Source organism: Argopecten irradians, chromosome 4 (assembly GCF_041381155.1).
Source record: "Argopecten irradians isolate NY chromosome 4, Ai_NY, whole genome shotgun sequence".
Taxonomy (NCBI): Eukaryota; Metazoa; Mollusca; class Bivalvia; order Pectinida; family Pectinidae; genus Argopecten; species Argopecten irradians.
In genome coordinates this window covers 16624171-16650174 of record NC_091137.1, presented here as the reverse complement: position 1 = coordinate 16650174, position 26004 = coordinate 16624171, and the positions used below count along the sequence as shown (strand labels likewise).

Sequence of the window (26004 nt, the reverse complement as noted above, 5' to 3'; positions counted from 1 at the left end):
AATTGATTGCCTTGTTCTGTAGTGTATAACGCTTAAAATATTACCATAATCAAGCATGTAAGATACAAAAGCATGAACCTAATATCAACTGCCAGCCGTATGAGGCTTACAAGGTAGTATAGATCATGCAACTTATTTTATCAAAAAATAATGAAAAATATATTTACATTTTATACAATGAAGGAAAATCAATGAAGGTGATTTGGAGGAATTCGTGATTATATATTTATATCGTTAAAGGAAGAACTATTGTGGAACACTGAACTTAGAGTAACACTTTAATGGAGGAACTATTGTGGGACATTGATCTTATAATAACATTAAAGGAGGAACTATTGTGGGACACTGACCTTATAATAACACATTAAAGGAGGAACTATTGTGGGACATTGATCTTAATAATAACACATTAAGGAGGAATATTGTGGGACACTGACCTTATAATAACAATTAAAGGAGGAACTATTGTGGGACACTTACTACCTTATAATATACACATTAAAGGAGGAACTATTGTGGGAACTATATACTATATAATAACACATTAAAGGAGGAACTATTGTGGGACACTACTTAACCTTATAATAACACATTAAAGGAGGAACTATTGTGGGACACTGACCTTATAATAACACATTAAAGGAGGAACTATTGTGGGACACTGACCTTATAATAACACATTAAAGGAGGAACTATTGTGGGACACTAACCTTATAATAACATTTAAGGAGGAACTATTGTGGGACACTGACCTTATAATAACACATTAAAGAGGAACTATTGTGGGACATACCTATAATACACATTAAAGGAGGAACTATTGTGGGAACTACCTTAATAAACATTAAGGGAACTATTGTGGGACACTGACCTATAATACACATTAAGGGGAACTATTGTGGACACTGACCTATAATAACACATTAAGGAGGAACTATTGTGGACACTGACCTTATAATAACACATTAAAGGAGGAACTATTGTGGGGACACTGACCTTATAATATACATTTAAGGAGGAACTATTGTGGACACTGACCTTATAATAACACATTAAAGGAGGAACTATTGTGGGACACTTACCTATAATAACACATTTAAGGAGGAACTATTGTGGGACACTGACCTTATAATAATTAAAGGAGAACTATTGTGGACACTACCTATAATACACATTAAGAGGAACTATTGTGGGACACTGACTATAAACATAAGAGGACTATTGTGGGACACTGACCTTATAATAAACATTTAAGGAGGAACTATTGTGGGACACTGACCTTATAATAAACTTAAGAACTATTGTGGGACACTGACCTTATAATACACATTAAGGAGGAACTATTGTGGGACACTGACCTTATAATAACACATTAAAGGAGGAACTATTGTGGACACTGACCTATATAATTAAGGAGAACATTGGGGACACTGACCTTATAATAACACATTAAGGAGGAACTATTGTGGGACACTACCTATAATAACATTAGGAACTATTGTGGGACACTGACCTTATAATAACATTAAAGGAGGAACTATTGTGGGACATTGATCTTATAATAACATTAAAGGAGGAACTATTGTGGGACACTGACCTTATAATAACACATTAAAGGAGGAACTATTGTGGGACACTGACCTTATAATAACACATTAAAGGAGGAACTATTGTTGGGACACTGACCTTATAATAACACATTAAAGGAGGAACTATTGTGGGACACTGACCTTATAATAACACTATTGGAAAGGAGGAACTATTGTGGGACACTGACCTTATAATAACACATTAAAGGAGGAACTATTGTGGACACTGACCTTAAAAACACATTAAAGGAGGAACTATTGTGGGACACTGACCTTATAATAACACATTAAAGGAGGAACTATTGTGGGACACTGACCTATTATAATAACACATTAAAGAAGAAACTATTGTGGGACACTGACCTTATAATAACACATTAAAGGAGGAACTATTGTGGGACACTGACCTTAAAATAACACATTAAAGGAGGAACTATTGTGGGACACTGACCTTATAATAACACATTAAAGGAGGAACTATTGTGGGACACTGACCTTATAATAACACATTAAAGGAGGAACTATTGTGGGACACTGACCTTATAATAACACATTAAAGGAGGAACTATTGTGGGACACTGACCTTATAATAACACATTAAAGGAGGAACTATTGTGGGACACTGACCTTATAATAACACATTAAAGGAGGAACTATTGTGGGACACTGACCTTATAATAACAATTAAAGGAGGAACTATTGTGGGACACTGACCTTATAATAACACATTAAAGGAGGAACTATTGTGGGACACTGACCTTATAATAACACATTAAAGGAGGAACTATTGTGGACACTGACCTTATAATAACACATTAAAGGAGGAACTATTGTGGGACACTGACCTTATAATAACACATTAAAGGAGGAACTATTGTGGGACACTGACCTTATAATAACACATTAAAGGAGGAACTATTGTGGGACACTGACCTTATAATATCACATTAAAGGAGGAACTATTGTGGGACACTGACCTTATAATAACATATTTAAGGAGGAACTATTGTTGGACACTTACCCTATAATAACATATTAAAGGAGGAACTATTGTGGGACACTGACCTTATAATAACAATTAAAGGAGGAACTATTGTGGGACACTGACCTTATAAATAACACATTAAAGGAGGAACTATTGTGGGACACTGACCTTATAATAACACATTAAAGGAGGAACTATTGTGGGACACTGACCTTAAAATAACAATGTGACACTACTTAAGGAGGAACTATTGTGGGACACTACCTTATAATAACACATTAAAGAGGAACTATTGTGGGACACTACCTTATAATACAATTAAAGGAGGAACTATTGTGGGACACTGACCTTATAATAATAAACATTAAAGGAGGGAACTATTTATGGAGGAACACTGACCTTATATAACATTTAAAGAGGAACTATTGTGGGACACTGACCTTAAATAACACATTAAAGGAGGAACTATTTGGACACTACCATAATACACTTTAAGGAGGAACTATTGTGGGACACTGACCTTATAATAACACATTAAGGAGGAACTATTGTGGACACTGACCTTATAATAACACATTAAAGGAGGAACTATTGTGGGACACTGACCTTATAATAAACATTAAAAGGAGGAACTATTGTGGGATACACTGACCACTGACCTTATAATAACACATTAAAGGAGGAACTATTGTGGGACACTGACCTTATAATAACACATTAAAGGAGGAACTATTGTGGGACACTGACCTTATAATAACACATTAAAGGAGGAACTATTGTGGACACTGACCTTATAATAACACATTAAAGGAGGAAACTATTGTGGACACTACCTTATAATAACACATTAAGGAGGAACTATTGTGGACATACCTTAAATAACACATTAAAGGAGGAACTATTGTGGACACTGACCTTATAATAACACATTAAAGGAGGAACTATTGTGGACACTGACCTTATAATAACACATTAAAGGAGGAACTATTGTGGACACTGACCTATAATAACACATTAAAGGAGGAACTATTTGGACACTGACCTTATAATAACACATTAAAGGAGGAACTATTGTGGGACACTGACCTTATAATAACACATTAAAGGAGGAACTATTGTGGGACACTGACCTTATAATAACACATTAAAGGAGGAACTATTGTGGGACACTGACCTTATAATAACACATTAAAGGAGGAACTATTGTGGGACACTGACCTTATAATAACACATTAAAGGAGGAACTATTGTGGGACACTGACCTTATAATAACACATTAAAGGAGGAACTATTGTGGGACACTGACCTTATAATAACACATTAAAGGAGGAACTATTGTGGGACACTGACCTTATAATAACACATTAAAGGAGGAACTATTGTGGGACACTGACCTTATAATAACACATTAAAGGAGGAACTATTGTGGGACACTGACCTTATAATAACACATTAAAGGAGGAACTATTGTGGGACACTGACCTTATAATAACACATTAAAGGAGGAACTATTGTGGGACACTGACCTTATAATAACACATTAAAGGAGGAACTATTGTGGGACACTGACCTTATAATAACACATTAATGGAGGAACTATTGTGGGACACTGACCTTATAATAATACATTAAAGGAGGAAATATTGTGGGACACTGACCTTAAAATATTACATTAAAGGAGGAACTATTGTGGAACACTGACGTTAGCTTTAATGTGAATAAATTTTGCGGGCCTGGAACTCTAACACTGATAAAACACGTTTCATTAAGCAACATTCGTAACATTTGTCAGGCAAACAAGGAAATGAAGCAGATGTATCATTAGCATTATGTAATTGTCCACTGAGGAATGGGTCATCCTTGGATCATTATCCTGGTGGTATCACTACAGGGAGTGAGGGTCAACGCCGAGGATAGAACGAAAATCAGTGGTAATGTGTATAGTTAACGTTATGTATATGACCTAAACACGAAGTTTTTGTTTGTGTGTTATATTTCATTGATGGCGTGTATTGTAATGAACAGACTTGATGTTGAATGATAAACTTCCTAGTTGATAGTTTAGGCCTCGACTGAAAATGATCTATAAAAAATATGTAAAACTTCATATGTGAGCTAGATAAAAAAAAATTCTGAGATTGTTTTTCTTTGAACATAACATCCCATGAAGAATTTCCTAACTTAATGTATGAAGACTTTTCCTGAGCTATTCTCTTCAGTAGTAACAGTTTTTTATCATTTGCTTTTAGTTTTGTGGTCGTCATAATATCGAGTGGACGTTTTGCATGTGTCCAAATCCTTTTTCTATCCTTTCATTTTTTTAACAGCAGAATCAACAGAAACCAGTAATCACTATTTCAATCAAATTGATATTTTGATGGCATTGTGTGTTTAGATACTTTGTGGCTTTACGACATCAAGTTAACGTGGGATGAGGCCTTCGAGACCTGTAGAGACATATACGCCACCCTCGCCGTACCTACGCCAGAGGAGGTCGAGAAACTTCGACAACTTCTAACGACCTCTGACCCCGTCTGGGTCGGCCAATACACATACACCACGCCCTGGATGTATCCCACTGGTACTTTATATCAAAACTTTAGATATGATATTATTTTCCACAATTTTCATTGTCACTAGCATATTGTCTCGGTGTTTCCATTTTTAGAAACACCGAATGTATTCTAACCGGTCGTTATAACAGCATAATGGACCCCAACAAAGGTCCGTAAAAGGTCCATGATTCATATATATTACGTTGGGAGAAGATGGATATTTCCAGTTCTACTACAAATAATTGCTAGTACGAAATATGATGATATCCATGCCTTTTATCCTTTTCTGGTTAAAGCCCGGAGATCAAACAGACATTTAAACAACACGATTCTCTGTTATATTACTCTCTTTAGTAAACGAATCCGCCCATTGTATTTACTTCTTTGTTCTGATTCAGGTTGTTTTAGTTCAACTCGACAGATACATAGAATCGAACAAAATGACATTTCTGAATGTCGACGTTTTTGTGGTGCTTCTGACATCCTAGTGAACGTAAGTCAAAATGGACTGTTTTATCATATTCAGTATTTGCAATTGGTCGTTTTCGGAACTCATAGATGTAGTCGGATCAATTGTAACGTTTCTATCTATCGGAATTTTCGATATGCAATATTTGCATTGATAACTTTTATAGGCAAAAGGATAATTTAAAAGCGTAATACTGTGTTGTACATTATGGGTATGAAAATCAATTAACATGAATAAACCTTATACGAGTTCTTTTCTGTATGATAAATAGTTTTAATAGAAGTTTTCCTTTAACAGATATATAACTGTGTGTGTGTTGATGAACCTCCGGATGTATCTACTCGGAAGCCCCTAAAGCTGTGTAACATCACCTGTCCAGGCCAGAAGGAGGACTACTGTGGAGGACACGAGGTCTATCAACACTACGTTACATGTAAATACCGTCCTAGTATGCCTGTGGACAATGATTCACTGATCAAATCTTAATTAAAATGTATTTCCAATGACTCAGGGTGTATCCTAGTCGGCAATCACTTTATAATGCTCCACACTTTTATACTATTTCACAGCAACAAATATTAGCAAATTTAATTTGGTCGCGAAAGTTGGTATACAGTATATAAACTAATATTTAATATCTTCATATTCTTAATGATATCATTGTATTTCACTGAAATGTAAAAGTAATAAAGTTATAAAGGTAATTTATCTCGAATGATTTTCTTATGCATACTGCTATTTGGTACAGACACTGATATCAAGGGAGGTATCAGTAGGTCCCATTGTGGAATGGCGGAGAAAGGTTCCTCCATTGTGATAAAAGCGCGACACTGTCTGATTCCGAAATCCTTTTTGTGTGCAGTGGGTAAGTAAACTGAAAATCTTATCTTCATATTCTTATAATTCATTGTCATGTCAATTTGCGATTCGTGTTGGTGAAGGCATCCCGTATTTTTGTAAAGTATTTGCAAAAACGTGAAATGAAAAAGAAGATATAAAAAAACTATTTGTCAATAATATTTAAAATTGTGTCAAAAAACCTTGTATAAACAGAAAAGTGACATGAAAAGGAGGAATAATGCAATATTTATTAATTTCTGGGTTTTTTTTTTCTCTCGATAATTTGCCCATGGATATATTATCTAACTTATGCCATCCTTATATTTTCATAGATTCAAATGACAGCAGCGACCGACCGTTTTATATACCCCAGAACAATAACGGAAGTGCTCTTTTTCTTAATTATAAAAACGCACTGAAGCATTGTGTTACCAATGGGAGCTACCTGGCCAACCCGACAAAACTGAGTGTCAGCCAGTTTAGATATAGCGAACCTTCACAGTATTGGGTTGGAGTCCGCAGAAGAGAGCTCTTTGTAGAGTCTGTGAAGGGTAGGGTCTGTCATAATTTGAATTTAACTTAATAACTGGTGACATTATACATTAACCAGAAAACATAGTTGACAAGTTGATCAATCAGTTGAAAAAAATCTAATTTCATGATTTTCTGAAATATAGGTTTATTTAAAGATTATGCATATAACCATTTCAGTGAGTTCTAATTCAATGTTGGCGGTTGCCAGTTATTGATCTCTGGTTGGTGATTTTTCATGTTACTTCAGTTTTCCTCTATCATATAAAATTGGCAAGTTCTTAAATGGTCCTAACTTTTAATAGGACGAGTTACCCAACAAATTAACAGTATACTTATTCCGTTTCAGTTGGTTTAGTTAACAATTATTATATCTTCATCATATTAACTGATGCAACGTTTTATATTTCGATGTATCTATATATTAAACCCGTGACTAAATCAACAAGGAAAAATATATATCAGTGATATCGTGGACCATAAAAACATGTCACGGTTGATTTATCTCCTTCTGACGAAGTAACGATCCCTATAATGACGAACTAAACCCTGAGAAGCGTCTCTGATTTGTAATTCCAGATCCCCCATCCAATGTTACCAACCAATGGTGCCTATACATAGTCAAAGGATCACCGAGCGTGTCCCAAGATAGATTGCATGACTGTACCAAAAAATCATCATTTCTGTGTCGGCAGAAGCGTAAGTTATCATAATTAACATTTATTTATTGATTAAATTTACGTATTCATTAATATCCCTTCGAGTAATGGATAAAAACTTTGGAGACCAAAGTAGGCGTAGAGTACAAGCTTTAAAACACGTGATACTTATACCAATGCGTACACAACAATATTGCATATGATAATACTGTAAGGCATTTTATCTGAGAGAGATACAGTTTATCTGAGAGAGATACACATTGTCGCGTATTTTCGCGAAAGATTGTACGCGAATTCAAATGTGTCGCGAATCATTGTCTAAACCTTTACACTGAATACCAACAGCAAATTCTCCCCCCCCCCCTGCTGATTTTTTTTCCGGGGAAAGTTATTTTTAGGGGGAACTATTGTCTATCTGATTCTTTCCCCACTTTCCTGTCTCTTTATATCTAGGAGGGGGACAATTGACTAGCTTATTCTTCCCCCTTCCCTATCTATTAATATCTTTGGGGGACTATTGGCTAACTCATTCTTTACCCCTTCCCTGTCTATTTATTTATATGTGGGGAACTATTGGCTAGCTGATCCCCCCTCCCCGTTTCCTGTCTCTTTTTTCTATGGGGAATACTTTTGACTTGCTTATTCTTCCCCCCTTCCCTCTGATTTTATTTCTAGGGGGTGGGGGCAACCATTGGCTAGCTGATTCTTTCCCCATTCCCTGTCTATTTATTTCTAGGGTGAGGATGGGGGCTACTGGCTTGCTGATTCTTTCCCCATTCTCTGTCTATTTATTTCTAGGGGGGTAATTATTGGCTGGCTGATTCTCCCCCCCCCCGCCCTTCCCTCTATATTTATTTCTAGGGGGGAACTTTTAACTAGCTGATTCTTACCTCCCTTCCCTGTCTATTTATTCTATAAGGGGGAAACTATTGACTAGCTTATTTGCCCCCCCCCCTTCCCTCTAGATATAATCAAAAGGGGGGGGAGAATAAGCAAGCCAATAATTCCCCCCTTGAATTAATCAAGAGGGGGGATCAGCTAGCCAATAACCCCCCCCCCCCCCTTAGATATAATCAAGAGGAGGGATCAGCTAGCAAATAGTCCCCCCCTAGAATTAATCAAGAGGGGGGGAAGAATCAGCCAGCTAATAGTTTCCCCCAGATCTAAACAAGAGAGGGGAAAGAATCAGCAAGCCAATAGTTTCCCCTCTTAGAATTAATCAAGAAGGGGAAATAATCAGCTAGACAATAGTTTTCCCCTCCTAAAAATATATAAAGAAGGGGGGAAGTATCAGCAAGCCAACCCCCCCCCCCTAAAAAATATCGAGAAAGGGAAAGAATCAGCTAGCCAATGGTCTCCCCATCTCCTGGAAATAGTTCGAGAGGGGGATAGAATCAGCTAGCCAACAGTTTCCCCCTAGATGTAATCAAGAGGGGAAAAGAATCAGCTAGTCAATAGTTCCCCCCCCCTTGGAAATTAATCGAGAGGGGGGAAATAATCAGCTAGCCAATAGTTCCCCCTAGAATTATTCAAGAGAGGGGAAAGAATCACCTAGCCGATTCATTCCCCGGGGAAACTATTAGAGGGGGAAAGAAATGGTACCACATCGGTACACGATATGTCTGTAAGAGCCATATGGTAGAAAATATGATGAAAATAACGAAGAGGTGGAATATCTTATGCGTGAATATAAGATGGTTTACAATATTCTAAAGAATACAATTGTTAAATGCTATTATGACATTTAAGTAGAGTGAAAATTCAAGAATATGTTCAATGAACAAATATTTCTTAATGTGAATATGAATTTTTGCATATATCGCGTAATATTAAACGTGCATATTTAAAATCCGTCATATTTTATCTCTTGTTCTTAATATATTTAAAAATGTAACTTCTTGGCTTGCATATATGACATCAAACATGTTCATATTTAGTTTTCTGAACAAATAAAAAAAATGATATTGCAGCATCCCTCTCCCAAAAAAAACAAATAAGAAAATCATTTTTGGCACAAAATAGGCACTTTAGTCATGCGTATGTGTACATGTATTGGTTTAAAGACTATTTGTAATTATATGATTACAGAGACTTCTTTATAGCAGATACAAGCTATCGTGTTTACTGCTAAGGCCATTTTAAAACCTAACCCCGGGTTTGAATTGTTATCTGTAAAGCACTCCGATTTCCTGTGATTGTCAGAGGTTCCTATGGTCTTTCCATGATTGAAACGGTTTTCTATTACCCATATTTGTGAGATGTTTGTGGTAATACACGGCCGCCATTTCAAGATCAATTATCAACGTTCCGGCATTGATTGGATATAATTTAACGTTTGTGATCCGCAAGGGATATTTTATCTGACATTCAATTTTTGATATATTGCTTAAATACAATCGCATCTGGACCAGGATATATGATTGTTTCACCTGATTAGTACAGGGTGTCCCATAAATTATGATGCACTTTCAAAGTTCAAAATGATCTTTATTACAACAAGTAAAGCAACAGGATTTCATCTCCAAAAAGCCTGCAATCATACATTTCATATTTTGATTAACAAACAGCTTAACAAACAAATCTATGTAATCCTAGCAACGATTTTCACAAAAGACACATTTTTGAAAATAACATACTGTAAAAACGACGTTATCCGTGATATTTGAGCAACATTTGAGCAGTAGCATTAAAAATTTGTTCTTATTTTATACTACCTAATTAATGCATTGGACAATATTTTCTGGTGTTGGTGATTACTTTCTGCCCCTCTGGTAATACTCACACAGGAAGGATTTGAGTTGTTAAGAACTGGGGCATTATATGAACAAAAACACTGTTTCACAAAGAATAAAACATTTTTCAGTGCCTGTATAATGTTCTCTTGACCTGCCAATATCTTAAAAGTGGTGATGTCACTACGACGTCAATGGTTTTCAGCAGAATCAAATTATTATTTTATATTATGCATAAAATAAAACGTTTGATTGCATATTTTCATATAGCAAAATATCTTTTTTGTGGCTCATGTATGTCAAAAATAATAACATTTTGAAAGCGTAACCTGATTTATGGGACACCCTGTAATTTAAAGACGTTCGAAATCAAAATGCGATCAAGGACGAAGTTCGAAATATTTTTCAGCACAGGCCCACAAAATGTATGTGGGATTGTATCATATTATATATATTGAAATCTTCATCTTGCATTTTCTAATTAGTTAACAATTTTGTAATATTACTAATTGAAATTTTTTTATTCCACTTAATTACCGACAGAGCAAAATTACAGTGTCACAGCGGTTACCGAAATATCAGATGTCACAACTACAACAGATATAACCAGAGCGGTCACCAGGATACCGGATGCCATAACATCAACAGATCTAACCAGAGAGGTCATGATCACCGGGATACCGGATGCCACAACATCAACGGATATAACCAGACCTGAGGTCACAACAATAACATCAGACATGTCTACATGTACCAAAGGCCGCCATTCCGAGTAGCACGACTGACATCAACGACAAAGAACCGCCTGTAACACAATCTGGTATTGTTTAATTCACATGTTACTGATTTACCGTAAAGCTCACATGTTACTGTGTTACCGTAAAGTACACATGTTACTGGCTTACCATAAAGTTCACACGTTTCTGACTTACCGTTAAGTTCACATGTTACCGTAAAGTCGTTTATTTTCGCGATTTGGTCATAAACAGAAAATCAAATTTTAGTTAACAAAGATTTCGTGATTCGGTTTTAAAACATTTATTATTCAATAATTTCTAAATATTTCACAGTTGAAATTTTCCCGAAAATATCATCCCACAAAATTCCCGACTATACGGTATTTAATTATTCTCTATGTTCCTCCCTACTACACGGAGTTTAATTATTCTCTGTGTTCCTCCCTACTACACGGTATTTAATTATTCTCACGGTATTTAATTATTCTCTGTGCTCCTTCTGCATGTTTGGTCTTTATTTGATTTTCTTTATTTAATTGTTTTTAAAGAAGAGGCTATTAAATTTGATATTTGCTGAAAATTATTCGAATTACAATATTTTACTAAATAAGCAGACAAATATGCTCTGGAATTGCACTTCGCCTACATATGTTTGTGGTATTACAGTTGAAATAAAATGTTTGCTTGAGTTCAAATTGTTAAGAGATCTTTATCATCTAATAATCATATATCACAAAATGAAGAATAGGTTTCGACTATCTTGTAAGTTTCTTCACGCAAAAGGCGTGATGGAGAATGGTGAAAATAAATATATGTTACCGCAGTCTCTCAAAACATGCAACACGCAATTCATACACACTACACAACGCATACATGGGAGGCCGTCCCTTACATGACCTGTTAATAGGACGTTAATTTAATCAAACAAGCAATCCTTATCATTATAATTTATCAGCTTAAAAAATGAATAATAATGGTTATGGTTACTAGTTATTTGGTCCTATCTTAACTTTGATATTCCCGAATGAATCACTCTTTTCCCATTAAAATAATGATTTAGAACTAGTGACTAATTCATAAGGTCTTCACAGAATATTGAATATATAAAAATGTGGATGCAGAGTTTCGTTAACATCAATTTATAATTGTAGGGGGATTTTACTGACCTGGTAGTGCTATCTCTAACCACTGATCACCACAACTTGATCATCTTTTACAGACATAAGGCCCTATATCATTGTTGGATGTGCTACCATCTCCGTTCTTACAGCATTGGGAATTATTGTATGCGTACGGCGGTAAGTAAAAATTAAAATCACTGAGATGGCTCGTTTTACAATTAAATAAATATTATTGAAATCTCCTCAACATTTTTTGGATTTCGTCAACAAATAAATTGCATACCTAGCCATGTACATAACTGACGTCAGTACCTATGTGTGGTGATCTCATGACGCAATATGTGCTAGCATGACGTCATGTTTTCTGAGATGACTCAATGTCTCAATGTGTACTGATATTTTGTTGTCGTTTCTAGCTCGGATATTGAAGTATCTAATATAAGTGATTTTTGTTTTGTTATATTTACGACAGCCGTCGCCATAGGACTAAGGAAGCTACTGATAGAGATACGATCCCTTTAGAGACACATAACTACGATTATCTAGATATAACGGTGGGGGAGATGGAACACGAGTCCCGCAGACTTGCTGAGGGCGACACAGAGAGGAGCCATACTGCCAGTAAAGGAGAGACCACGGGACAAAAAGGAAATACAGTCGTCAATTTACTAAAATATGAGAGCAATCCACACTGTCTCGATTTGAGTGGAAGCATTAGAGATGACGCTCCTTATGATTTAGCACAAAACTGTGATAACCTTTATGATCTAGCAAATAATTCCCCGAATGAGCAATCACCGAAACATGAAGGGTCCTTATTAGAGCATGAGGCAAATCAAAACGTTATCCGACATGTTGCTTCCGACAGTGACCTATATAACGATCTACATGAAGACCCTCCTCGCCACAATGCGCGTGATGATGTTTATGATCACATCGGAGCGGTTTCCGGTTCCGATGAGGAGCTCTACCACAAAATCCAAAAACCAGGATATAGAAACAGGGAAGTAGATATAAGTGTGTATGATACGACTCAAAATACACTCGATTCAGGCGTGTACAATACCCTGACTAATGCACCACCAAGTGCCAACGGAAACGACACTTACAATCCCTATGTCGATGATAGACATTCAGACCCACTACCATGATCATGTCGTGACGTAAGAAACATATCAATAAATATAATATAAAGATACCAAATACGTAATTGTGCACAATTGTGTAAGATATTTTTGGGGGCCGTAGCTACACACATAATCATTAAATTACCATAGTATCATATACTTTGTGGAGAAGGTAAAATAATTCCCTTGTGATGATGTTAATCATATAGCGTGGAAAATGTTAAATCTTATCAATTAACATTATCTTATGATTTAACAATATTAATATACCAATACATACAAAAGAAAAGATATGTTTAGACTAAAAATGTATTTCTCCGGCTCCGCCTCGAGAAATAGACAAGTCTCGGGAAACCAGAAACTTGCTATATCCCTCAACCCTATACTTTAACTGTGTACTAAAGAATGTCAAAACCTAGATTCCTACCGAGGGAAGGTAGGTGGGACATTGATCTTCAACTCACTATTGAAAGATTAAAAATATGTTATTTCGAAAGAAAGTAAAGAGATTAACAAGCAGATTAACTTTAACAATATTAAAACTATTTGGCAAACAGTAAGATTCTATATGAGACATATCATGAAGTCAAGATCAATAAAATACATGTTCGTTTTCTGTGTGGAAAGAAGTCGTAGTACCGGGAAAACATCTATGAACAGTTCAAAGTGCCCTTGTGTTTCCAGCTTGTGACCTTCAGGCGGATTGTGAGAGTTAGAATTACTTTCGGACAGAGCTGTCATATATATCTTGCAAAAGAAATATTAGTTCATGCTACATTGTATTTTTACGACAAATAAATTTTGAAATGAACCAAATGCGTACTAGTGATTAATCGTAAGAATGATCTAGAATATATACTGCAGATTAGAAAATTACCAGAAAGACTACAGCCAAGGAAAAACAAAAATCATATAGATGAATATGTGCGCATTTTAACAACAAGACAGAGTCATCAAAACAATATACAGCACATTTAAGGCCTGAAGGAGATGCTGACTCAAACCGACAATAAACAAACGAAATATATCAGACGGGAAGTATACGTCAAACAGACCACGTCTACACTCGGTTGTTCAAGGGTTATTACCTTAAACGTTTAGTTATGTTTAATATTATTATTTATCACTAGATGCAAAGCATATGACTATATCCTCATTACAATAAGTAAGTAAAGAATGGCTTTACGAATCTTATACATATTATTAAGTTAGTATTGCAAGAAATTGTTTTACTTGATTTGAACATTGGCGATACAATGTGATAAGTCTATGGACAACTGGGCTCCGGACTTCTTCGTTCTGCGTGAAGATAGCTTCCTATAAAATTACAATGAGTGTCTTTCTCGTCCTTTATTTTCCTTTCTTTTATGGCTGAAAAAATGAAATTAAACAATAGTTGTCACGCATTCCTGTGAAATGTAACAATATCTGTCACGCATTCTTGTGAAATTTAACAATATCTGTCACACATTCCTGTGAAATGTAACAATATCTGTCACGCATTCCTGTGAAATGTAACAATATCTGTCATGCATTCCTGTGAAATTTAACAATATCTGTCACACATTCCTGTGAAATTTAACAATAGTTGTCACGCATTCCTGTGAAATTTAACAATATCTGTCATGCATTCCTGTGAAATGCAACAATATCTGTCACGCATTCCTGTGAAGTGTAACAATATCTGTCACGCATTCCACATTCCTGTGAAATGTAACAATATCTGTCACACATTCCTGTGAAATTTAACAATATCTGTCACACATTCCTGTGAAATGTAACAATAATTGTCACACATTCCTGTGAAATATTGGGATGAGTTTGTAGGAAAACACTACTAAACCTTATAATTGAGTCCTAGCGATATTTTTTACTTTGTGTTTTAATACAAATGTACATAGACGATGGATGTGTAAAATCTAGCGTTTATGGGTTGATATCAATCTTATTATCTACCACATCAAGGACTGCTGTTCTGACATGTACATGCTATAGAATGGCATTTAAAAGAAAACAAACTATCGATTTCAAATATTAATGTCAACGACATCATATAGGTGATAGGGTCTTTGAAAATCTTGATATTTATAAATAGATGAAATAGATATGATTGGCGCTAGCTATCCGAGTTATGTCGCAGTGATACAATTGTTCAATATTATATCAGGCAATAGAACATCTCAATACATGTCTACATATCATTCTAATCTGGATTAATCCCCCCTGATAAGTGGATTTCAAACTTCAAACTTTCAAATAAACAAATTGAACCCAATGGAGAATAGTCTTTAATAATTTCAACAAAATTAAATAAGGTCGATTCATCAATCTTTTTATTTTAAAGCCTCTCGAATAGCCTTTCAAGAAAACTGGTCGTTTTGATTCGAAATGATAAAGTAATCCATCAATGTATTACTTGATAAATATGCATTTACACATATTAAGTGTACTTATATGTTACGTCCCCCATTTGAGGAAATCAATGGTTTCTCTTCCTTTTTAAACAAGTGTTGGTGTCCTGTTTTACTACTTTGTTTCACACGCCCAGTATCTACACGAACATGGCGTTGTTTGGATTACCACACGTGAATACTGACGGTATTACAGCCGTTATACTTAACACCAAAGACATGGAGACCCTTCTGTATATCATCCTCCTCCTCCAGCACGTGTCGGGTAAATATCACCTACATATGTACCTTCTCATGACCCGGATGTAATTATGTTCTTTATTGTTACTCTTTATCCTTTATCTATTCAATGGTTTCATTTCGACCGATCTACCAACAAAGCTGTATCATGTTCTCTGACAATGGTTGTCGAATGTTTTCTTGAAATACAAATTATAACTCCGACAGAAAATTGTGGATAATATCAAGGATTTAATTTGTCACAGATATCACATTAAAAGGGAGATAACACATTTAAGGCCAACACACCAAATCACCAAAGTCAGTTGTCGTTCTTTACACAGAGTGCGATAGTTAGTGTATATGAACGATATTATAGGTAAAACAAGGCCTAAAGCGACTGAAGGATGCTTCGTGTAAAATCAAAGATCAAGCAAAATTTTGACATTTTACATCTGCAAAATTTGTCATAAATTTATTTTACGGTCATTTACGTTTTTTAATTATATCATCACTCAACAACATGGAAATATATCTGAAGTAGTCACTTTTTAAATTTACTAATACCATTGTAACATTGTGAAATTAAATTGTAGACCACAACTTGGTTTATTGGTATGTGTCCTCACTTCACTTCACTGTAGACCTAAATATCATGATTTTTGGCAGTACAGCCAAAATTCCCAATGAGTTTTTATCTGAGTTGATCAAAATTAAACCTATGCATTGTAAGTATTGTAAAGTACTGATAACTTGTGTGGCCAATAACATCAAAAGCTCTTCGTGAGAATGAAAATTACGCTACATACAAATTTAATATTTCAAACTGGAATATATCTATTTCTCATCGGTTAAATGATATATTATTTTAACATTCAGGCTCGAATTACTTCGTCATACGTAAGCCAATGTCGGCATTAGAGGCGCATAACGCATGCGTGAATAAAAGTAGTACGTTGGCTCTACCGAGGACAGATGAGGAGGAAGCACTAGCCAAGGTGTTGAATGAGACTGGGCAAGTCAGCCTGTGGACGGGGGAGTATGTTGATGCTGTCGCCCCCTGGGTGTATGCTAGAGGCAAGTTTTATTCGAGGACAAATAGTAAAAATAAATTGTAAAAAGGTGTGTGATGAAATAGATGTGATGATCCATGTTGATTTTATGTTTATGATTAAGTTTTCGTATCTAACATTCACATGAACATACTAAAATAGGATAGTATGTGCTCTGAATTTCTGGTTTCTGATATTCATATGACAACATTGGGTTACTTTACATTTCTAATCGTTTCTATAAATAAATCCATTATTTCATATTTTAAAATTATTTTTTCTTCATTTTATGTGTATGCAGGTTGTTGGAATGTAGATGAAGTAATACCAACCACTGAGCTTAAGCAGATCAGTGGATCTTTCTGTCTGCAACATTGTGGCCAACATGATTTTAACAATGTCCTTGTTCAGGTAACGATTCCTTTTGCTTTATGGCCTGTAGTGTTATTATCCATTTCTAGCATGTTGCAGAATAACAATTAAGTGATATTTCGTCGAACGGAATGGAAACTGTGATATTTTTCACGAATGCGAAGCACATGTTAATTTTTATTAAAGAGAAAAAGTCCTTTCGTGTTTTGTCTTTGACTTCATAACCCCAAAAGACAGTGAGAATAATGCTTAAATATTCATCAAGAAACCATGAATGATATATTTATTACCTGTTTATATCTCCGTCCAACGTCTAGACTTAACCTACTGATACGAGTATATGTATTTTGATATGCAGCGATACCTTTTATTATTTCCCAGACTGACTTCGAAGAAAATTAATATAAAACAATATCATGCAACACATTGATGATCCAACAACTAGAAATGAAAATTTCACTGGAAAAAATACGCGTTGTATTATATTTTTGCTTTAATATTGAAAAAAATGTATTCCTGTAAAAATGATATTTTCATTATATATAAATACTATGATCAGATTGGTAAATATCTTTAACTGAGTGAAAATATCAAAAGTGATATATCACACGAATGAATAGTATCACACTTATTTTCACAATTAAACTTATATTTCATAGCGAAAATGTAATAAGTTGGTTGATGAAGTTTACTACTTGTATCATCATGTAGGGTCATTAAAACATCCATTAGTGCAATATACATGTAGTAGTACATTCATGTGTTATAAAATTGAGTCAGTAAAAGCTACGAGATGATGTGTAATTATTATCTACATTACATTGTTATCTATTGAAACATACCATAGAGAATTCCCAGTATGACACTAGATGGTATCATTGTCTACGTGATGACCGTTAAATACCCAAAAACTCCCGCAACTCTGTTTTCTCTATCATAACGCTTTAAGTAAAGGATATGTTTATTTTGAGACATCACCAATATCGCGCGCTACGTCGATACAAAACCTTGATTCGTAAGAAAGTGTACCATAATTATACATGTCTATGTGGAAGATATCACATTAAGTGAAAAGTTGAAATTCGTGTTAGAATGCAGCAAATCTCAATTGTATCAATTGTCTTCATCATACAGAACCGTGGTGCTCGAACACATCAGTTTATATACAAATATACCGATTGCAAAGGCATAGCAATGAATAAAAGTTTATGATCTTATAATTTATTCAACAACCTACATCTCAATTGCTTGAAGGGGAAATACCTATGAGGGTGATGATGAGGTATTTCTTAATATTTTTAATATGTCTTTGCAAAATTTGTAACAATTTATTTGGTTCTTACCAGCAAAAAAGGTGTTTTTGTGGCAGTAGCAACACAAAGGTAGAACCATACGCTTTATGTAGGAACGTGTGTGACGATGGCGGTCCGTGCGGAGGGACAAAACTGTATACACACTACAACCCATGTAAGTAGAAGTGATCCTTTGTTATTGAATGGTGGTATACGTAAGGATCAATAGTAATATGTTCATTATCTTCTATTTTATATCTACATTCTTAGGATTACAGCAATAACAATCAAAGTTATATGTGCCTTATTTTTCATACTGATGAATCAAGATAAACTTTTAATATGTTATTAATCAACAAAAGTTATTAACATTTTGAAAATTACAGTTCGTTCAATACATTGGATTTAATTTTACCAGTACAACTAAGAGCAGAAAATAACTTTTAGCAGTACTGCCAAATATCATTATGAGTACCTACGGTTAGACCATGAAGTCAAGTTGTGATCTACAATTTCATTTCACATTTTTACAGTGTTATTAGTAACTGCAAAGTGATTTTGCAGGAATGTTTCCATCTAAACATACATAAATAAAAAAAAAACAATTTTTACAGCTACATAATTTCTGTGATGTTACTAACGTTTATAAGGCATTTGAAGCCATTTGAATGATTTTCATGGCCATCAAAATTTATTGTTTTTCAATAGATTAATGAAGAAAAAATAACATGTCAAATTTTTCGCCCAGTAACGGCACATATAACTTTTACAATTTTATGGTTAAGGTCATGAAGCTCAATGTCTGAAGGAGTTTCACATCGAGCGCAATTGTGCATACATGGACATGGCGGGCCAGATGAAGGCAGCATTATGTGGCGATCTACACTTCCCAGTTTGTGTGACAGGTACGAAATGTCTGTAATACATGTACATGTAGTATATTTCCTCTTCGTTGACTTCAAATGTATCGATACCTCTCTTCCATACACAGTGTATTGTGCTTCATATAACTTCAGAGAAGCTTGCACAATGGTGCCAGAAATGCATGTCAAATCTCTCCATGATGAATCGGAATCAAAATTGACTTGAATATTATAAAGCAACTGTATTTAGCGGCAATTAAATTTCTTTTTTTTTCAAAACAAATTCACGAAGATCAAAATTAGCGCTTCGGAAATTCGAATGGAAATTCTTATCAATAAATATGATATAAAATGAAATGTAAGTGGTAATTATCGCTAATATACGTACTTGGATCGCGAAATTCGAGAAAGTAAATCGCACGCGACAGAAAGTTGATTTGCAGTATACTATGAAAAGTATCCCAAAACTATTACATGCCATCGGTTGTGATATGTGGGATTTAGTATGTATTCGGAATAAGGGTCAGTGATATTTGTTTAAAGATGTACTGGCTTGTGGTAATTATATGTTTTCAAACGTTTACGAAATCTCTTAATAATATCTACAATGCAATAGTTAGCAAACGCAATTTATCAGACATATAACAAATCATTGCCCCGATTGTGTAAACTTGTTGTAGGTTCAGGGACAGATGGTCCACTGCACGTATTTGTGAACATATCGGAATTTCAGAAAATGTCATGGAAGGACTCTAATGCATTCTGCCGGAGAGAAGGTGGTGTTCTTGCTGATGTATCGAACAGACTTTCGTTATTTAAAAGCATTGTAAAAAATACTAATATTACTTCAGATCCCCAAAGACCGTCTTTCTGGGTGGCAGTTAATAGAGCGAAATCACCTACAAAGAATTTGACAGGTTTGCATTATAAGATTTCTTATTTCAATTACACAATTATTGTCGATAATATCAATGTGATCGTATAATTTCCCTAAGACTCTTGTTTCGAAATATACAGATGCACCAATGCAAATGGGCTTCTGTTTATCGGTTATCACATTTTAACGCTTCCATGATATCTTTATGTCAGATTTGCGCTTAAATGGGAATATGCCAAAATTGGTCCATTTTCAGTTCTGTAGTTGACTAGAAGTGTATATCGTTTCTCTGCACATTCCTTCATTTCATTAAGTTACATTGATGCAGTATTGTAATTAGACTCCGATTATCTATATCAAACTTACCTAACATAGTTGGTCACTTCCAGGAACTTCACCACTGAGTAACTCCTCACAATGTCTCTACGTCACAAATGATGGACAAGGTGTTAGATACATGGACTGTAACAAAACGGCTTATGCTTGTTGCAGAAATGATAGTAAGTTAACTAGCCAGTTTACCCCCGGGCTGAAAATGTAGAACTGAAACTGATCTTCTAAATAACTAGCGTGTTTGCAGTATCATTTCGAAAACAATACAAGTTCATGTTTGTAACTTGTAGTAGTACCTTTCCTCACTATTTGTAGCTTAATTTGCTTTCGTTAGCTGTTGTAAACAAAGGTCCAGTCATGATGCACCAGAGAAGTCCTAGGATAAAGCAATTTGATACTGAAGCCAATTCATTTTCTTTGTCTCATTTTTAATAATTCATATATTATTTGCAAAACTTTTGCAGCAAATAACACCAACCCTGTCCTAACTGATCAGGAAAACACTGGCGATGACACTAGACCGGAGAGCAATACGCCCGGTATCCAAGCTACGGTTGACACAAATCGTATGTTAATTACAAGGTCGTTTTGTTACCACAATTTTTATATTGTATGTTTCTTATTCCTGTCTGATAGGGCCAGTGATATAATCTAATATAGCAGTCCCGTACACAGAATGTGCGTGTATCTCGATGAAGGTAATGGTATTTGTAATGCTCCCCCTTAGAGGTACTATCACATGGAGGCTACCATCTTCTGATTGACATCCTTTATCATATAAATCTAGATTAATTTCATATTGGATCTTACAATTAGGCGGACGATGTTGAAACGGAGCCATTAACAGACGATGGGAATCTCAGAGCGGGCCAAACACATTGATTTGTATCTAATGCAAATAAAACCTCGTGATGTTTGTCCAGATAAAACTATCAATTTATTCCGAAGTGATTTGTTGGTGACTTCCTTGCAGTAAATATCACTAACACTGTTCCTAATGATGCGGATACCAACCAGACCAGTGACGATCATCAAACAGTGGAGGGGAGATCATCGGACCCCACCAATACAGGTTTCTCTATCGGTATGATCTGTTCCCACTCTATTCCGTGTATTTGTCAATTCCGAATATCATAACTATACTGTAGTAGTGTATATCAGTGGACAAGATAAGTGAGTTCCACCTCTATTTCCAAATAGTGAGTTTTATTTTAACAAACTTAAAAAAACTATGATCATTTATGCTGAACTCATATGTTTGAATCTAGAGATGAAAATTGAGCGCATGTATTCTTAACGCTCATATAAAGATTTACTACATGTGTAAAAACAAGACAGATGTCCCAGTAGAAAAAAAAATCTAAAATCGTATCTATTCAATTGAATGTGCATCTCTCAAATGAAAGGTTGTATTCAATCATTATTGATCGTTGTCTTAAAGGACACTTTTATCTTCGATTTCACAAGGATTGACGTCGATGATTTGTATATCCAACTTGGTTTGACATATTCCTCTTCCAAAAATACGTCTTATGATTTAGACAAGTCTTCTTAGCTTACTCTCGAGAGGAATATTCTCCATTTATGCAGAAGTCCAGTCCGTATTTCATTGCGATGTTGACATAGAGATTCGACTTAATTGATTTTTCGCCCAATTAATGCAAGACGTACTCGATGAGGTACATGTACATATCCAGTGAGACGGATGGCAAAGCAATCACATCAGTCGTGTATATATCGGCCTGGCATTGTCTTCCATGAAGACAGAATACGTGACTATGTGTTTGTTTTTTATTTTGGATTTTATTTACTTATATTCATATTTCCATGTCATTTTAAGGCTACCTTGTGCTTGTGGTAGTGCTAGTACTGGCTTTGTGTGGGGTCATCATCGGAATCCTAGTTCTGGTAAAGAGGAGGTAAGTGTAACAATTTCTCTAATGGTTCATTTTCTATTTTTCATATTTCTTATCATAGAAATATGGATGTATTTCATTAATCCCAAAAAAACGTCTGAGGCATACGTGTGAATTATGCATCTGTAAAATGCTTTTCTGTTCAGAAGGAAGGTACACATGCCAAAAGGAGCTACTGTCCGAAGTCGTCCACATTATGACTATATGGAGGTTGAGGAGGACCAGACGTCTGGGATATCTCTCCAAAGCCGACTAGTCAGCTCACCAATGGTGTCAAGACTTCCTTCTACCCCAGAGGGTGGAGGACATGGAATACGAAATATGGATGAACAAAACTATGATATAATGGACAAGAGGGCCGGTTTGAAGCAGAATACCAGTGGATCTGACACTTACCACAGTGTGCAGATTCCCTCGGAGGGGGATTACAACGAACTCCAGACAGGGACAAAAAGAGTATCCATGGGGATACGGGATTCGTTCTATGCCACTGCGCAGTCATGTTCCGTCATGGAGGGCAATTACGACGGATTTCAACAACGTGATCAATCAATCGCAACTGAATCAAACTACGATCAAACACCACAGTTTCGTTGAGATGGATGGTATAGACATTTTGGAGACAAGTGGTGATGTAATTATCATGGTTTACTTGTTTAGTACAAGCAATCGCTTTAACTACTACTTGACATTTGCATGTTAAGCAAGTTTTGGATATTTTGTAGTGAAGGCTAGATTGTAAAAAAATGACATTTATTGAAAGTTTTTAATTTGGATGAATGAAAGTCGTAACAGACTTGAAGGAAAGTGTGTAGGTATTTTGGTGTTAACGTCGCGCAGTTTGTTTTGGTCGGCATTTAGTTTGATACTGTGTGAGTTTAAATATAATTAATGATGATATTGAATATTGTGCAAACGTTTTGAAATATGTATGAATTCGTTTGATAATTTGTGTTATCTGTTATGATCAAAGCCTTTCTCTCTTGTACATGTATTACAATAGATTTTGTTATTTCCTTGTTTATATCACCACATTCCATAAGACAAAATAATGGCCTGACAACCTTTTTAATACAATAAGCAAATGCTCCTATGCCATTCCCCTAGGTCTTCTTGCCTCACAAAATGCCGTTGTTAAAATTGTTAGCTTGACTCTGATGTTGATCAATCGTTATTTTACAAAGCATCATGTACCCGTTCCAAAGCAAGATGCTTAAATGGTTAGGATTTTCAGTGAGATAAGTGTGGTGATCCATTTTCCGTTTTGGAGTTCTCTCCCCTGTGGCATGTACAACATGTGGGTATATAATGGATTGATTATCTGTTATTCCAATAAAGCATATCTTTAAAGTATAAAAAGAGTAGGACCAAAATTTGGTCGCAAATTCACTCGGAAATTTTACTATGACATGATAATTTACTGTGAAAAATAATGTTTTATTAATGATAAATGACCATTTTTTTTTAACAAAAGCTAAACATTGTATCAAACATAAACCGGCAGATATGTAATCCAATAATAATTTGTCGTTATTATTTATTTATACAGTACGATTTATAAGAAAGACGATTACAAGTGTCTCTGGAGGGTGAGACTGTTCAAATATAGAAATGTGTAATGACATAATAAAAATGCAATATTTTCATAAACTTTTTTTTGTTTTTGTTTTGTTTTTGTTTTAAGAATGAAGATTCAAGCATGTGATGTGTTTGCTGTTCACCTGGTATGCTGTCTCCAATGATGTTTTATCTGTTATATACATAGTTCGATATGGTGTCTGTTGCTGCAGTTTAATCCATTGTTGTGTTGCTGCTGTTTGCTTCTTGGTGTATTAGATGAGACAGCGTGGTCAAGCTTAAAGTTTTTAGGGCGTTTCCAAATACTACATCTTACCCACCACCTCTGGATTTCGATTTCAAATCTCAAGTTTGGCAGTTGTCAGATACTGACCATAGGTCGGTGTTTTTTCGGGATACTCTGTCCTCCACATTTAAACTCTAGGACGATCCGAAATGTATTAGGAAAACTGTAATCAAGTACAAATATAATTTTTACTACAAGTTTTTATTCAATGTTAATGCTTGCAATAATGCTGAGATTTTGATATTTCTATTATTTTGATTTTTTGTTTGCTGTTTTAAATAAACATTTTATTTCCTGTTTTGTTTTTTGTTTTTTGTTTTTTTTTTAACCTTCTCATATTTTCACTCCTTCAATTTAAACATTTATTTGAAGCTTAATTATACAAGGGGATAGGGCACAATTTAGATTAATCCAACTTATTTAGCCCTCGCGAAATACAAATTAACATTTCATCAGAGTTTACACACAAGCTGACATTCATGCATGTACTAGCAAAACAACTTGTGTGTTTGTGGGGGGAAAGAAAGAGGAGAGATTGGGAAGGGAGACAGTAAAAGAAAGAAAGATAGATTGGGGAGTGAGGGAGAGAGGAGGTACACATTGATACATACGGGCAGATATGAAAAGAAGCAAAAGATATTGCTTTGATATCGTCCTTTCATTCATGTACTCTTCACTTTTACGACTGTTCACTGTTGTTTGTTTACTTTTGTGAGATGCCTGACATTTACGGTTGGTTTGCGACTGTTTTCTACTTTTACATTGATGTTTTTGTTCCTGACTACTGTTTTACTACAATTTTTTGTTAAATTGATGTTGTTTGCTTTTGAATGATAATGTTTGTTGTTATTTAATATTCATTTTGCTTCTGTATTATTCGCTGCTTTTGTTGGTATTCGCTGTAGTGTGTTGATACTTTTGGTACCTGTTGGTATTCGCTGTAGTGTGTTGATACTTTTGGTGCTTGTTGGTATTCGCTGTAGTGTGTTGATACTTTTGGTGCTTGTTGGTATTCGCTGTAGCAGTGGCGTAGGAAGATGAAACGTAATGGGGGGCAAAGGTCCTCAATATTTTTAACCCCCCCCCCCCCCCCCGCCGCACCTACAGGAGGAGATTAATTCAACACACAACCATATATACTTTATATACTTTTTTCATATATCATTAAATATAATCCTTGTACACATTTATAGACAGTGGGGTCGCTAAAAGGAAATTAACGAAAACTGGCCAAATTAGCGTGTGAGCGCCGAAGGCGCGAGATTTTGGGGTCTGGGGTCGACCCCGGGAAAAATATTACGATTTACGATTTAGAATGGCTGAGATGAATTTTACAGTGTATTTTGATGATTTTGCGAGCGCCCGAAAGCGCGAGATTTTGGTGTTATGGGGGTTCGGGGGTCTTTCCCGGGAAAAAATATTACGATTTAGAATGGCTAAGATGAGTTTTACAATGCATT

The 26004-nt window shown here is 35.2% G+C and overlaps 2 protein-coding genes across 4 annotated transcripts; both read left to right on the top strand.

Annotated features, from left to right (window-relative positions):
• Positions 1 to 4309: 4309 nt before the first annotated feature.
• Positions 4310 to 13428, top strand: LOC138322123 (uncharacterized). The gene is made up of 11 exons (XM_069266182.1): positions 4310 to 4505; positions 4970 to 5155; positions 5528 to 5622; positions 5896 to 6031; positions 6347 to 6463; positions 6771 to 6989; positions 7549 to 7668; positions 10904 to 11132; positions 11846 to 11859; positions 12317 to 12395; positions 12691 to 13428. Exons 1-11 carry the CDS (start codon positions 4424 to 4426, stop codon positions 13367 to 13369), a joined length of 1956 nt encoding a protein of 651 aa, XP_069122283.1. The 5' UTR covers positions 4310 to 4423; the 3' UTR covers positions 13370 to 13428.
• Positions 13429 to 15858: 2430 nt separating this feature from the next.
• LOC138320776 (uncharacterized) lies at positions 15859 to 24330 on the top strand. 3 transcript variants are annotated; one of them, XM_069263987.1, is made up of 11 exons: positions 15859 to 16021; positions 16855 to 17052; positions 17329 to 17438; positions 18746 to 18866; positions 19477 to 19596; positions 20406 to 20471; positions 20821 to 20931; positions 21229 to 21330; positions 21738 to 21848; positions 22605 to 22683; positions 22827 to 24330. In XM_069263987.1, exons 1-11 carry the CDS (start codon positions 15907 to 15909, stop codon positions 23275 to 23277), a joined length of 1584 nt encoding a protein of 527 aa, XP_069120088.1. In that variant the 5' UTR covers positions 15859 to 15906; the 3' UTR covers positions 23278 to 24330. The 3 variants fall into 3 exon arrangements, with proteins under 3 accessions (XP_069120088.1, XP_069120087.1, XP_069120086.1); XM_069263986.1 differs by having other exon boundaries at positions 15860 to 16021; positions 20235 to 20471; positions 22830 to 24330; XM_069263985.1 differs by having other exon boundaries at positions 15861 to 16021; positions 20235 to 20471.
• The last annotated feature ends 1674 nt before the right edge of the window (positions 24331 to 26004 follow it).